Below are 15,851 nucleotides of genomic sequence, written 5' to 3' on the forward strand. Positions count from 1 at the left end.
AACCATAAAAGACAAAACCAAAACAAAGCCTTTGTGTTGTGTGTATGTTCATGTGTGTAAGTGGAGGTCAGGGGACAACCTCACGTGTAGATTCTGGCCACCCTCCTTGCCGCAGGGTCTGTCGTTTATCTCTGCATATGTCATGGTGCAAATGCCAGGCCTGTGAGCTTTAGGTGATTCTCCTGCCTTTGCCTCCTGTGTAAGTCACTGCTGGGATTATAAATGTGCGACCATATTTGGCTTTGCGTGGGCTCTGGGGATGTGACCTCAGGTCTTTACACTTGTACGGCAAGTGCTTTACTCACTGACTTATCTCCCCAGCCACCAAAGAGGGTTCTGGCCTTTGGAAACATTCCCACTCCTAATCTCCCACACCCACAGACACAAATCCCCAACACTGTATCAGGGCTGCAACTTAGTCCATCTGGTTATAATAAACGGTGGCTCGGACTTAACAATTCAGCCAGGGCCATTCATGCTCAAGAAACAACTCATAAAACATGAACTCTCATGGAAGTTTTATTGCAATGGGTCATACCTAGAGTTCTTGTTCAGTGTACAGACAACTCACAGTTCACTGCAGTGCTTCTAATACAAGCAACATACAACAGGAAGTCACTGAATATAGTGCATGTGATACAAAAATAAATTACAGTTCCAAAGCTACTGCAGAGCTTAACATGTAGAAAAAGTAAACACAAAATAGCTGGTGAATCCTCATAATCATCTATTGTATCCAGATGTGAGCACAGAGAGAGTACAGAGTTCCATGAAACCACACACACACACACACACACACACACACACACACACACACACACACAGATAGAAGGAATCCTGAGAATTAGTGGCTATCACCCCCAACAATGCAATAAAGAAGAAGATAAGCAGTCCCACCAGAAGTGCACACAGCAGAGCACAGCTCAGGACAAGTCTCCACAGTGCAAACCCAGTTCCCCATCCTGGCAACATAGGAATGTTTCCAGTTCATCCTGACCATCCAAACCCAAGTTTAATTTTTTTCCAGAAAAAAAAAAAAAAAGCATCAATGATCTATAAACCCACATTCTTTATTACATACATGTATGCAAATTTCCAGTCAACTGGATGGCCAAGAGATGGATCAAATAATAGGTCCAAGACATTCACAGATGAGACCCACAATCTCCTTGCAGCCCTGTGGACAACTCGACACAATGTCCTCAAGTGCTGGCTGCCTGAGTGGCTGCTAGTGCTGCAGACCATGGACTGCAGGCATCACTCTCCTGTGCTCAGAGCTGGGAAGCAGCACTGTGAATCAGCTGCAGTGAATGCAGCGATGCTGAGTGCTGCCTCTGATGATGCTGCGCAGCACCAGCAGAAAACTGATTGGTGAAGTATCTGTTATCTCTATAGAACTCTCTATAGAACAAACTTAATGGGTCTGGGGACAATAGCTCAGTGGCCGAGTGAGACACGGGCCTCACCATGTAGCCTTAGTTTGCCTGCAGCTCAGAGAGTGATGGGATTAAAGACATGCCACCATTCCCAGTCCAAATTCTGGTTCTGACCTAGCAACTTAAAACCAAAGCCAACCAAACAGAAAACTTGTCAGAACAAGTCTATGCTAGGCTCGATGGTTCATGACTGAAAATCCAGCCCCTGGAAAGCTGAGGCAGGAAGACTGCTGGGAGTTATGACCATCCTGGGCTCCACAGTGAGACCTTGTCTAAACAACCAAAGTAAAACAACACAAAACAACAAATGAACAGGATACCTGCCAAATGAAAAGACAAGAAGCTTTCTTAGAAACTATGTTCCCAGGTGTAGTGGCACAGCCTTTAATGAAGCACTCAGGAGACAGAGGCAGGAGGATCTCTGATTTTGAGACCAGCCTGGTCTATAGAGTAAGTTCCAGGACAGCCAGAGCTACACAGAAAAAAAAAGGAAAGAAACAAAGAAAGAAGGAAGGAAAGAAAAAAAAATAAACTTTTTCATCAGTTGAGTGCCTAGCAATCGAGCAAGGGACAGCAGTTTTCTGGGGCTCAGTTAAGAGAAGAGAGATCCAAGCTTTAGCCAGAACTGAGAAAAACAAGCAGGAGATGCTAGTAACAACTCCGAGATCTCAGCCCCTGACATGCCCAGGACAGCTAAGCCTGTGCAAAGCAAGTACCCTAGTCCGCCAGCAGGACTGTAAAAAGTATTTCTCAAAGCAAAGTGGAATGCGAAGGAGACCATCTGCTGAGGAGAGGGGTGAGGTAACTGTGAGTCCTCTGTGTTGAACGGAGCTGCTACCCAGAAGCTGTCAGTGTCCAGATCCCTCCCTCACATGCCTTCCTAAGTGCTGAGGTGGAGCCTAGGACTCCTAACTAATCCCCATCTTACTGGAAACTGCCATGCCAAGTCCTACCCCAGCCGGGACACCGTACAAACCTTGCCCGGATCCCTCTCTCCCTCCCTAGGTTTGTAGCGGGCCAGCCTTTTGGCCCTATCTCCATTGTGCCATAAACCCACACGGCCGGCAGCTACCCATCTTCCTGACTCGGCCTCCCTCTGTCAGCATTCTCACTGTCTCATGGACTTGCCCTGCCTCTACTGCTCCCACAGGCACCCTCAGGCCTGTCTCATTAGACACTACCATTCTCAAAGGAGCAGAGTACTGCTACTGTAACAGCACAGGAAACATATAACAGTGTCTAATCTGTCAGGGAAAATATGTCACTCAATATGTACTTCTAAGCTTACCACTTGACAGTAGGACATAGGATTTCTTTTTACTGGGATTCAAGTGAATCCTAACCAAGTCACTAGCAAATATTTTGACTAGTAAGAATTCAGGTACCTGGAGACAAAAATGTTATGGGATACTCATATGGACTCAATCTTGAAGGGACAGTGCTTGCTCCTAAGCAGAACAGGACATTTAGGCCCTCTAAGCCGCCGTGTCTTGGCTGTGTGTTAGCAGAACAGCTAGCCTTGCAGGCCATCCAGAACTTCCAGACACTAGAAATCTGAAACCCAGTGTAGTGTGCCTGGGTCAAGCCCCAATTCTAAGTGTCATCCTGTAAGAAATGTCTTATCACTCAGGACTGGCAAAAACACTGCCGACGATCACACAAGCTACACTATTGGCAAAGGGGAGACAGCCAGCAAGAAGAACAACTCCCTAGCAGACTGTTTAGCAAAGGTAGTTTCTAAACTGTCCAGCTCCTCTGGACACTGTGAAACTGAACCCCCTGGGCTTCCCAATCAAGACATTAGTGTTTGCCTGAGCACAAGCTATGCCACAAGGAAGCCAGGGTAGTTCAAATCACAGCCCCTTAAAGACCACAGAGCTGGGTGTCTTCTTAACTGAGAAGCAAGAATGAGTACACATCACATGCTGGGCAGAGAGCCGAACAAACTCCAGGGGACACAGCTTAGCATCAGTGCAACACTACTGGCACCACCACTGTCTGCACATCACCCTCATCTCCACAGCAAGTGAGGCCTGATCTTTCAGCCTAAGCAGGTAAAGCTACTTCAGTGTCATTTCTCATATCCATACACTTTTCTATGATGGATGGGTACTACTTTAACATCATCATTTTTTTTTTTTTTTTGGTACAGGCTAAAGGAATGGGGGATTCTAGAGGACTTTAAAATGAATACAAAACCCCTATGTAAAACTGACTTCATTTGTTATACTCATTCAAGAACCCAAGTCCTCTCACAGGCATTCCCCATTTCTGCCAGGTATTTTTCTTTTCCTTTCAGCTTGGAAGCTGTAAGCTCACACAGTATACACCAAAAGGAACTGGAGGCTATGTCTAAACAGGTCCTGACTTTCCAATTGGTAAGCCTAGTAGGGCCGCATTCCCCACTGGCTCAGCAAGAGGAGCACAGTCTCGGGTCTCTGAGCTGACACTTGCTCCCTCCCAGGCTGCAAAGTTAAAGACAGGCGAGGGGTTTAGGTGCTTCCAATAGGAAAACTGGTCTGAGGAGTTCATGCCTAGAGACTGAACCTCTCTCTAGTTATCCAAAGATAACATTTACCTTTGGTGTAAGGTCATTACTGCTCAGAATTCAAAGTCTGGGTGACAGCCTCACCCCTCTATGTTCTCAGCTTCTCCAAGAATCCTAGCAACTGTGCAGGAGCTGGCCTGGGATCTAGCCACACAGTGTTTCCATCCATTTTCTAATTCTCATTTCCAGGGAATGCACAGGAAAGTGCCACGCATTTCTCCAGCAGGCTCTCAGCTCAGGTGTGCTCCCCTGACATCCCAGGGAAACAGCAAGCCTTGCTCTAAGCTATAAACAGTTGCAACCGCTAGGTGGAGCCAACAGTTTGCAGGAAACTAGTTACCTTCATTGCTTCAGGAATTGGCAATGCAAATACAGTTACAGGAAGAGGAGGAGGTATCTTCAGTTAAGCAGTTATGTGGGGTAGACTTCCAGTTGGACGGAAAATGTAGCTACTCTCATTGTGGAGTTAAAGTCAAATCCTGGTAGAAGGTTTTCCCCAAGTAAAGGACACATGGATCCAGGGCTGACTGGGGGCGGTGTGGGGCAATCCAGTTACAGGTGGGGAGCAGCGGCCCTCAGAGCTCAGTAGTCAGCAAGCACTTCTGCTTCAAGGTTGAGTCTTCAGGCAAGGGAGGGGCAGAGCTGCATGGAAGAAAGAGGCCTAGTAAGTGATGGACTCATGTCTCCAGCACCCACACAGACCCGCCGAGAAGAGAGATGACAGACCTAAATGGAGATGTGGTGCCACCTCATGAGCATTGAGATATTTTGTAGGACACATTTTCTACATAGTTGATGCTCCTGCTTCCCTGACTCCAGTCTAAAGTACACTTAACCCATTCTTCACGAGGCTCTGATTTTGCTTCTCCTCTATGGTGAGGAGATTTTAGGCTGACCCCCAAGGACCCATATCACCCATGCTCACACTCTTATCTAGTAAGTCCTCACCTAGGGAATGACCTCATCTCCCAGCCCACACCTCGCCTTGCCACGTGTAGTAAAGCACCACCCACCACGCGTCACTACGACTGCAGGCACAATCAGAAGAGTAAAGCAGGAAAGGAGAAATAACAACTGAACTTTAAACTCAAGAGATTTAAAGATAACCCTACTAATATTTTTCTCTACTAAAGACTTCACAAACAAATCCCAATAATTTTATGAATAATTACCAATACCAAGAAAAAAAATACTATGTTAAACAGTATTCAGAGAAAAGGCTTAAATACTTTCAATCAGGTTCAATTAAGACCTTACAAGAACACTATCATTTTAAATATAATCAACTTAAATTTTCTCCTACAGATGTTCTGAAAGCTGCAACTAAGAATTCCTCACCTGGTCACAGCATCCACCAAGAATGGTGCTGGCGGGGAAATCAGTGAGAATCCATCTTTCTGACCACATTCATCTGTCCCGGCCAAAGATGCTCCAAACCCTGCAAGCCCATTGGAGATGGTGGCACTCTGCTGTGGAGGAGGAAGGAATAACATGTCAGATAACAACCTTGCCCCGTCAGCAGCTTCACATCAGTGTCACTGGCTGGAGCAGGAAAGAGGATCTCATGTCCCCATCTGTTTATGTGTCTGCACATATGTCTGTATACTACATGTGTGTGTGGAGCCTGCCTGTGGAGTCCAGAAAGGAGAGTGAGATCCCCCGGAACTGGAGTTACCAATGGTTATGAGCTGCCATGTGGGCGCTGGGAATCAAACCTAGGCCCTGCAATAAAGTAAGTACCCCTGACCACCGAGTCAGCTGCCCCAGCCCCTTCTACCTCAGAGTTTTATTTTTTTATTCTGTCTGAATCATGCAGCATTTACAGAAAAGTTGAGCCATAAAACTGAAGCCATTAAATTAACAGAGCTTTGATAATGGCCCCAATACTTGTAGAAAAAACAAGAACTTGAGAATCCTTTAAAAGTCTGAAATGGTAACCAAAAGAAGAATCATAAAGAGTATGAACTTACTGGAATAATCCACCGGGGTGTGATCATGGATGGTGAAGACACCTTAAAAAAAAAATCACAGCCACTTACTTTTAGGGAAGACTGACTTATTACATTCATAATATTTTTCTATTGTGAAACGCACCTCAGGAATGCAGTTCCCAATGAGCCTCTTGAGCTAACTAACTCTCAACCCAGGCTTCTGCAACACTCATACTACCTAAGAGACTGTCAGGAAAAGCTGTAATTCAAGAATGCTACAGCTACCTGTTACCCCTTTTATTACTCCCTCTCCCTTTCTTTCTTTTTTTCTTTTTTTTTTTTTCTTTTTTTTTTTTTTTTTCCAAAACAGGGTTTCTTTGTGTAGCCTTGGCTGTCTTGAAACTGGCTTGGTAGAGCAGACTGGCCTTGAAGTTAAGAGATACATCTGCCTCTGCTCTTCTGCTTTCTGAGTGCTGGGATTAAAGGCAAGTGCCATCATTGCCTGGCTCATTTATTACTTTTAAAATCTTTAAATTATATTGAATTATTTGTGCATGTGTGAGTGTACACACACACAACGCAGGAGCTGCCAGTGGATACTGGGACCCTAGAAGGATTTATGGTCTCCACTCTGGCTGACTCCCAGGCACTGGAGTTAGGTTATCATAGGAGCATCTGAACATGGCTAGTCTGCAGTCTGAAATGAGTGGAGGGTTAAAATAGTGTTGGATCCACAAGGTCCAGAGATTAGCAATGTCATAATTAAGATCCTATCAGTTCATCCCAGGTTTAACCTAAGGTCCAGAGATCCAAGTCTACAGCTGTTCATCAACAAGCTGGTGATACCTGTGTGGTCTTAGTCTGATTTTACAAACTATATAAACCAAAGGAGACATGAGAAGAATAATCAGGAATAAACACAGAACATCAGGAAGAGGATGAGAGTCCTTTAAATGTGGTCACATCTGGGGCAGCTGTGATTGTTCCACTAGCATGTCAGTCACTCAAACAGAGACCTGTAAAGCATGGGCCGCTGTTTGTTTTATATTATCCATTATTTTATTTTTGTTATGCTTGTACACAGGGTGTTTGAGACCATTCAGGTGGCCAAAATCAATCACTTTAAAAACAAACATACCAAATGGTCTGGTCCTCAGAGGTCACCAGGTTTGGGAAGAAACTCTGGCTCATTTGGCCAGCTGTTGTGGCATCTAGATAAGTCAAAGGCCTTGCTTGACCACAGCTTTGCTTAGAATCATGAAGGATATTTCTCCTCTGTGTTGACCTTCCTCTTTGTAGAATGGAAAATGGCTGGAGTCCACCCAATGGGGTGGGTAACCTCCAGTTAATAGCTAATCTGCAGCTCTGGAAATGAGTATGAAAAAGGAGAACCAACAAAAAGAGGCCAACACCCCACTAGCTACCTTCCACACAGGAAACTAAATTAGTATCAATATGGGACGCTATCCTATATAACTTATATAATTGAAACACTGAGACAACTCATTAAACTGGTCAAAATTAGAAAGTCAGATAAGGGTAAGCGAGATAGCTCATGGGATAAAGGCACTTGTGGGTAAATCTGACCATCTGAAGGGGATACCTGCCACATACATCATCTGAGGAAAGAAAAACTCCTGTAAGTTGTTCTCTGAACCCACATGAACAGTGACACAGGCCCATGCACATACATAAACACATGATACATAAACAAATGACAATAAAGTTTTAGAAGTCAGACAACTCAGGTGTGGTAGAGACCCACACCTGTAATCTCAACAGCTGGAAAGTGAAGCCAGGAGTCATAAATTACTTCTAGGCCAGCTTATGCTATAGGGACCAAAGCCAGACAATCACTGCATTGACTACATCTCCATCCTTGGAAATGCCTCAGAATAGGAGCTGTAATCTAACAAAATAAAACAAGGAACTCGTTTTCAAGGCAGGCATGCTACTGCTGACACAAGTCTCAGCCCTCTTAGTTATTCACTTTTTTATGAGCATGTCCAAGTGACTGTCTATACTCTGCACATGTGCAGAAGCCCATGAAATCTAGAAGAGGATGACTGATTCACCTGCCTCTGCCTCCCGAGTGCTGGGCTAAGGTGTGGGCCGCTTTGCCACACTGCTGTCTGGCTTATAAGGCTCCTCTAGGCAGTGAGACAAAGAGCAGCATTAAGTACTCTGAGTGATGCGCTTAGGAATTAGGTTTCTCTGGGCTTCAGATGATTTGGCATTGATTTTAGAGATTATGTCTTATCTATTTCAAGATTTATTATGGTTCAAAATCCGATCTGGGATTACTTCTCCTTTGGTAATGTCTTACTTATTGATCTAAGTTGGTTGTCTGTAACACTAAATACATGGGAACATGCTCAGAAATGCAAATTTTGGGGCCTTTCCAAGATATACACAATTTGAAACTGAGGTGAGGCCCAACATTCTATCTAGTACACCTGGGCAACTCTGATATATACTCGAGTTTGTTCAATTACAGTTTACACAAGCATCCTCAGAAAGTGCCACTTGCACCCCCCAAATCCTCAGACAGGAATCAGGCTGCCTCAGCAGTTCCTGTCCTACAGTTCCTGAAGCTGTTTTCTATCTCCAATGTGACTGGAGGTCCAGTTGGAGAAATGAACTGTCTTATTTGCTTTATGGTGAGAATACTGAGAACTTCAGCCTTCCAGGTTAAACAAGGGATGAGATTTTCAATACTAATTGTTAATTATGATCCCATCTTTTTGAAAAGATAACATATCCTCATAGGCTTAACACTTGCTATAGACACAGATGGGCTTTTGCTATAGCTCTGGATGGCCTAGAACTTGCTTGATGGATCAGGCTGGTCTTAGACTTGTGGCAATATTCTTGAATGCTGGGATTACAGACATAAACTACTAAGCCCAGATTATTGTCTTAACTCTTTAAAAAAATTATTTTCATTTTATGTGTATGAATGTTTTACCTGTATGTATGTATGTAAGTGCACTACAAGTGTTCAATGAATGCAGAGACCAGAATAAGGCAATGGACCCTCTGAGTTAACTGGCCTTGTGAGCTACTTTATGGACGCCAGTACAGAACCTAGGTCCTCTGCAAGAGCAGCAAGAGCTCTCAACCACAGAGCTCCTTGTCTTAACTCTTTATGCTGGTACAGGCTCCAGGTTTTCTCTCATGCTATTTAATGTGGTGTTGAATATGAACAGTTTTATAGTGATGTGTGATTTCCACAGAGAGAAATACAAATTCAAAGCAGCAGAGTTTGAGTACAGAAAGGCAATGCTAAAGAAATAAATGTAAGCTCTTAGTGTTCCTTTGAGTGCATGCATGCCACGTGGCACACGCAGGGCTCTTAGCTGTCAGTCTACTTGTTTGAGGCAGGGTTTCTTGTGCTCCAGGGTGTACACCTCACTACTGGTCTAAGAGTTTCAGGAAATCCTATTTCTACCTCATTTTATGTGCACTACTGTGCCCAGCTTTATATGAGTTTTGGGGACCCACACTCAGGTCCTCATATAGCACATGCTTTACCCATCGAGCCATCTCCCCAGTCCTAAAAACTCTGATGAAAAGTTTACTAAATTATCAAGTTAAAAAAAAAAAAATTGGAACCTAACAAGAACATTTTCAAAGCAAGTGTCTTTTGACTTTGCTGTTTCAAGACACATTTACCTGAGGTGTTACTGTGTGATCCATCAGATTCTCAGTCAGAGAAAGAAGTAAGGCGTCCAGTTCATCAGTAGCATCCTAAAGAAGACAAGGCACCAAGAGTCCATGAATGACTGCCATTGTACTAAGCTCTTCACAGTCTCTGAATTTCTAATAGTGACCAGGCCCTACCTATTATTGATCCTTTAAGCAAAAAGGGAAATTCAGAAATGAGCTTTGAATGATTCCATTTCAAGGAGAAGAAACTATACAATAATCAGAATTAGGAAAAGAAGTACTCTGTAAATATTCATGTAGCTCTTGCATCTACACAGATAAAGCTGGTAGTTCAGACAGTGACTGGCTTGTGGCCAGCCTGGCAGGTTTGGATAGGAGAGTCCTGGCGTTCCCTCCTGAGAAGGGAAAGGGCACGCAGGTGGCAGTGAGATGCAGGCCATGCACTGCGTTAGAGCAGAAAGTCAATGCAATTCAGCAACACAATGTGATCACATAAGAAAAGAAGTTACTGTTGGAAATGCAGGACTGTTGACAATAGAGAGCTCTAGGAAAACATGTATTATTGATATCATTTTTCGGCATCTACTAAACAAATTGATGTTTACCAAAGTGCTATTTCTTCAGGTAGAGGCACAGCCAGCAACCAGACTGTCTCCAGCTGAAGCAGACACAAGCAGTGTAGAAACTGGCAAGAAGACTCTTGTCTTCCCAGGAGATGAAGCTCAGCTGTGCCTCTTGCCTCAATTCCCAGTGCCAACTAGAAATCACCAGCTGTCCCTCGTTATATCACAGGTTAAACTCAATATTGTCTTTTGAAAATTGGAAAGCAATCTTCTTACCTTTAGTACAGAGTCACTGTCTGCAGCTGTGCCATGCACTGGAGTGAGGGAATCTTTACAGACGGGCACATCATTTTCATTGAATGCAGTACTGGAAGGAAATAAAAGCAGGCCTGGATAAAGGTGGCACTAATTCCTCCAGGAAGAATATGGGGGCCATGCAGAGGAAGAAAGGGTAGCTGGGGAGGAACACTCAGTTTTGATATCCAACACAGACTCTTTAGATACTGAGTCCAATAGCTTCCTTCCTACAGTCACACTAAGATGATCGAAAAGACTTGTCTTTAGGGGGCCAGGAAACATAGGACCTAAAAACTAAGGGTTGCCAGTAGAGTTTAAAGCCTTCAGGAAATTCAGAGTGACCTACTTTAGAAAAGTATGGTTACAGCTTCAAACCCAGAGGGATTATGTAGAAGATGGGAAGTGAGGAAGATCTCTTTTTCTCTTTTTTGAGACAGGATCTCACTATTTGCTCTGGCTGTCCTGGAACTCACTATGTAGACCAGGTGGCCTTGAACTTACAGAGATCCACTCACCACTGCCTCCCAAGTGCTGGGACTAAAGATGTGGGTGCCACAAAGCCTGGCTCTGCTAGCTTCTTCTTCCCTCTAATCTGTGATAGACTATATGAACGAGAAAGCTCAGTGGATCACGAAACACAAAGGAGAAGAGTGAGGAAACAGGAGGCGCCACAGTGAGAGCACAGGGTGGAGAGCAAGTGCAGAAGAAGTAACACCCAGGATACTGCAGATATTGCAACAGGTAAACAAGAGGATGCTGACGTTCCTGTGACCTGCAGACCTGGCATATGACCAGGTCTTTATCTCCTGATGACAACAACAACAATGGTCTATCTGTGGTTTCAGTGCCAGGAAAGGAGAGGGAGGCCCACAGATGACCATCTATTAAGTTATCAGAACGGGCTGGAAATCTCATCTTTACTGTCACTGAAAACTTCGGACACAGTAATGATTAAAATGTCCCAACTAAGCCAGGCAGCGGTAGTCACATTTTTAATCCCAGTACTTAGGAGGCAGAGGCAGGTTTATCCCTTCAAGTTTGAGGCCAGCCTGGTCTATAGACTTGAGTTCCATAACAGTCATGGCTACACAGTGAAATCCTGTCTCAAAACATAAAAAACAAAACAAACAAACAAACAAAAAACAAAACAAAACCAAAACAACAACAACAACAACAAAACCTAGAAAAAAGTCCCAACTAATGAATACTACAGAAAAAAGTCACTTCACCTCTGGACAAGGAAATCACTCAGAAAGGGAATCAATAAAATATTGACTTTTAAAGTGATGGACTATGTTCTAAAAGTGGCCTCGTGTGCAGCTTACAGTGCTGACCACATGGGGAGCAGCCCAGGCTCCCAGCCCACACAGTCCATGTGCCAGGCCAGCTCTCTACCTCAGCATCCTTACACACTGTTGTGGGAGGAAGATCACTGCAAAGGAAGAATGAACAACTGCGGTGGACTTCTAAACAGCAGGTAACATGAAAAAACAAAAGGTAAGATTTTAAATTTCAGAAATGTAAAAACCTAAACAGCAAAAATATTTTATCTTACAAAGTTGAAAAACCATGCAAACCAATAAAAACTTATGGTAAAAATTTATGTACATAATAAAAGTAGTAAAAAAAAAGTTCACACAGGAACCTGAATAAAGGATCTGGGAAAATAGTTCCATGGTTAAGAGTGTTACTGTACACACACAAAGACCTGAGTTCAAATCCCTGAAACCCATATAACAATGCTGGGTGTGCTCATACAGGCACATGTAGTCCCAGCCTGATAGGTGACAGAGACACAAGGATCACTTGGGCTTGATGGCTGCCAGGATAACACCAGATTCAGCGACAGACCCTGTCTCAAGGGAGGCAGTGATAGCATAGGGCACTGAGGCTTCCCTTAGGCTTCTGCTGAGAGGCAAAGAAAGCCACAGAGAAAGAAATTTGGGGGAAAAAAACCCTGAAGTCGCCACAAAATGGAGCAATTTGAAAAATGCTGAATGTGCCAAGGTAGGACTTTGGGTCCCCTGCTGAGAGCAGACTGGAGCTCAGGGTGCAGGGGAGACAGCACACCTCCACTAACTACAGCCCCAGCCCTGGCAGCCTTCTAAATGCTGTACAATGTCTCAACACAGACAACTGTAAAGACCGTGAGAACATTTTTCTCCATTAAAAACATTTTATTACATTGGTGTGTATGTGTGTGTGTGTGCACACATGTGTGGAGGCTAGAAGGACAAACTGTGGGAGTCTGTTCTCTCTTCCTACCAGGTGGGTCCAGGGATTACGCTCAGGGTGCCATGCTTGGCAGCCAGTGCCTCTACTCACTGAGTCATTTCCCAGGACCCTAAAGAATCTGTTATTTTTATTTGTATGTGTATTAGTATTATGCCTGCATATATGTTCGCACATCATATGCATCCATGGTGCCACACAGGTCAGAAGAGGGTGTTGGATCTCTTGAGAGTACAGTTATAGACTGTTATGAGCTGCCTTGTGGGTGCTGGGAATGAACCCAGGTCCTCTGTAAAGAATAGATTGTTCTTAGGAAGCTCCCAGCCCTACTTTCCTCTGTTTTTTTTTTTTTTTTTTCATGTTCTTTTATGTCTTGGCTCTAGTCACATGAACTCTGTCAAATCACTAGCTGAGTTCTAAACTAGGTCAGCAGGCATCAGAGACCACAGATAACAAAGACATCTCAAAGTGTTACTTTGAACAGTTACCAACTATTATATAACCACACAGCAGGCAGAACCAAGAAAGCCTAAGAAGACTCAGCTTTGAGAATTACATCATCAAATTCAAAATGTCCACTTTTCAAATTAAATGTGACAAACTGTGACTCACTCACAAGAAGAGGCAGAAGCTCAGAAAGCACAGAGAACTTCAGTGGGCAAAGGGCCCAACTGGGTCAAATTCTCTCAGAAAACAAGAATTGCATGAGACAGAACAGTGTGACAACAGACAAAAATGAACCAAATGGAAATTTAGAGCCAGAAAAAAGTATGGCTTTTTAGTTAAAAATTTTCTACATCTTTTCAACAGCAGATTTACAAGGCGGAAAAATCAGTGTGCTTACACAGAGCAGCAGAGTTTATGCAACATTGAATGCAGAAGCCAAACAAGGAAAGCAGAGTGAGCTGAGTCTAGGAGAAGGGTGCAGAAGGCCTGCCTGAATGAACACCAGCTGAAAACGGCTAGGGAAGAGACACACATGAGCTCAGGAACTCTGTGAGGTAACCTCAGAGAGATCTATGCCATCTGTGTTAACTATTCAGTACTGAAAGCCAGGCCACGCAGAGACTCTTGAGAAATGATCCCTCCCACCCAATGGATCCTCATAAGGACAGGTCAGTTTTTCATCAGAAAACCTCTACCTGTAACCCCAGCAACTGACAGATAGGAGCAGGTCACGGGGAGCCTGGGTTACAGGGCAGTAACAAAACATTCCTGGTTATCTATCTGCCTCTTGATGCAGACCCAGATAAACTCCTTCCCAACCCTCTTGCAGCCTTTCCTGCTAGTCATCTCCACTCCTTTGTGTTAGCCACCAGTATCTAGAAAGACTTTCTACCAAGGTGGCCATACAAGGCTGGGGCTCAGGTAGGTGATTTTCACTATCCATCCTTCCTTCCTCTATGATCTCGCTACTCTTACCTCAGCTCTGAGGCAGCCGGCTTACAGGTGCCTCCTTTCTCATTCCAACTCCATCCACTGAACACTCCGACTCTTGAAGCAGCCCCAGGGTCTTTCTAGCCCTTCCACCTGTCTCTCCAGGGATTCTTTGTCTTCCTGCAGTCAACTTTAGGGAGCCCTTCCTCCCCTCACACCTCTACTCCCTGGGTAAGCTGCCTTTGGTGAGGACCAGATCACCCTATCTCTTCCCACAGCTCCTCTCAGCTATTTCTCCAAGCTCATCTCTATTCCTCTTTGCCAACCACTGACTGGCAGAACTCTCTACCTGGGATCGTGAGAGGCCATACCTCCTAAAACAGCAGTCAAAGAATGGATCCCCATCCAAAGACAACCAGAGGCCAATGCTTAGAAGCACTTCAATCATAATTACAGATGTCTATGCCTCACTGCAGAAAAAACATGCACAGCCAGGAAAACATTGCTCTACCAAGACCTACTGTAGCCCTGAGACATGCAACACAGCTGAGACTCAAAGACAAGAACTTCAAAGCAGTAAGGTGACTATGCTCAAGGACCTTAAAGAGGATACTAATAAATCCACTAATGAAAACAAGAGGAGACAGAGGAATAAAATAAAGAAAACAGTTTAAAACACGAAAATAGAAGTAGAATCACTAAAGAAACCCACACTGAAAAAACCACCTGGAAATAAAAACTGTAGGCTGTCAAACCAAGTTAGAGTTAAGTCTCACTAGCAGAGTAAAGATATGGAAAGAGACAGCAAGACCTTGATAGCAACATAGAGGAAATGGCTAACTCTGTCACAGAAAATGTTCAAAACAAAGACCAGGCACAAAACAATCCAGAAATCTGGGATTCTATGAAAAAAAAACACATCTACAAATAGGGAATGTGGAAGGAAGAGAAACCCAGGTTAAAGGCACAGTAAACATTTTCAACAAAATCATAGAAGATAATGTCTCCACTCTAAAGAATGTAGTGCCTAAGAAGATATAAGAAGCTGTCTTAGAGTTCTATTGCTGTGAAGAGACTATGGCCACAGCAACTTGTATAAAGGACAACATTTAATTAGGGCTGGCTTCCAGTTTCAGAAGTTCAGTCCGTTACTCTCATGGCTGGAAGCATGGCAGCATGCAGGGATACATGGTGCTAGTGAAGGAGCTAAGATCTACATCTAGATCAGCAGGCAGCAGGAAGTGACTGAACTTTTGGACCTCAAAGCCCACCCTCTAGTGACAGATTTTCTCTAACAAGGCCACTCCCTATGGGCCAAGCATTCAAACAGATGAGTCTATAGGGACGTAAAAAGAACACCAAACAGACTGGGCCAGGTAAGACATTCCCAATGACACATAATAACCAAAATATCGAAACATTGAAACATAAAACAAAGGATATTTACAGGTTCAGAAAAAAAGACAAAGTAGCCTTTAAAGGCAGGCCCAAAGCACCTGACTTCTTATTGAAGACTGAAAGCCAGAGGTCTGGGATGAATGTTCTACAAACATTATCTAATGCCAGCTTAGACTTCTACCCATCACAACTATCAATAACCACAGACTGAGAAAGAAAAACATTCCATAAATAAAACCAATTTTAAGCAGTATCTATTTAGCAACTAAACTCTACAGAAGGAACTAGAGGGAAAAATTCAGTCTGAAGAGATTAACCACACCTAAGAAGACGTAAGGAATAAATAATCCCAGAACTGGGATTATTAAAGAGGGAGAATAACCCACACCATAAAAACAAA

At 43.8% G+C, this 15,851-nt stretch overlaps 1 protein-coding gene across 4 annotated transcripts in view; it reads right to left on the reverse strand.

Annotated features, from left to right (window-relative positions):
• Positions 1 to 517: 517 nt before the first annotated feature.
• Epb41l5 (erythrocyte membrane protein band 4.1 like 5) overlaps positions 518 to 15,851 on the reverse strand; it is a 102,512-nt gene continuing 87,178 nt past the window's right edge. For 3 of the 4 annotated variants that reach the window (XM_021168536.3, XM_029474198.2, XM_021168617.3), the window contains exons 21-25: positions 10,424 to 10,514; positions 9,591 to 9,665; positions 5,955 to 5,996; positions 5,323 to 5,453; positions 518 to 4,626 (exon numbers count right to left, since the gene is read on the reverse strand). In XM_021168536.3, the coding sequence (XP_021024195.1) occupies positions 4,560 to 4,626; positions 5,323 to 5,453; positions 5,955 to 5,996; positions 9,591 to 9,665; positions 10,424 to 10,514 (406 nt within the window). In that variant the 3' untranslated portion in view covers positions 518 to 4,559. The remainder of the gene's footprint in view (positions 4,627 to 5,322; positions 5,454 to 5,954; positions 5,997 to 9,590; positions 9,666 to 10,423; positions 10,515 to 15,851) is intronic. The other variant, XM_029474204.2, reaches the window with a different exon arrangement.

Source organism: Mus caroli, unplaced genomic scaffold, assembly GCF_978045245.1.
Source record: "Mus caroli unplaced genomic scaffold, Mus_caroli_1 scaffold_1, whole genome shotgun sequence".
In the NCBI taxonomy this organism is placed as follows: Eukaryota; Metazoa; Chordata; class Mammalia; order Rodentia; family Muridae; genus Mus; species Mus caroli.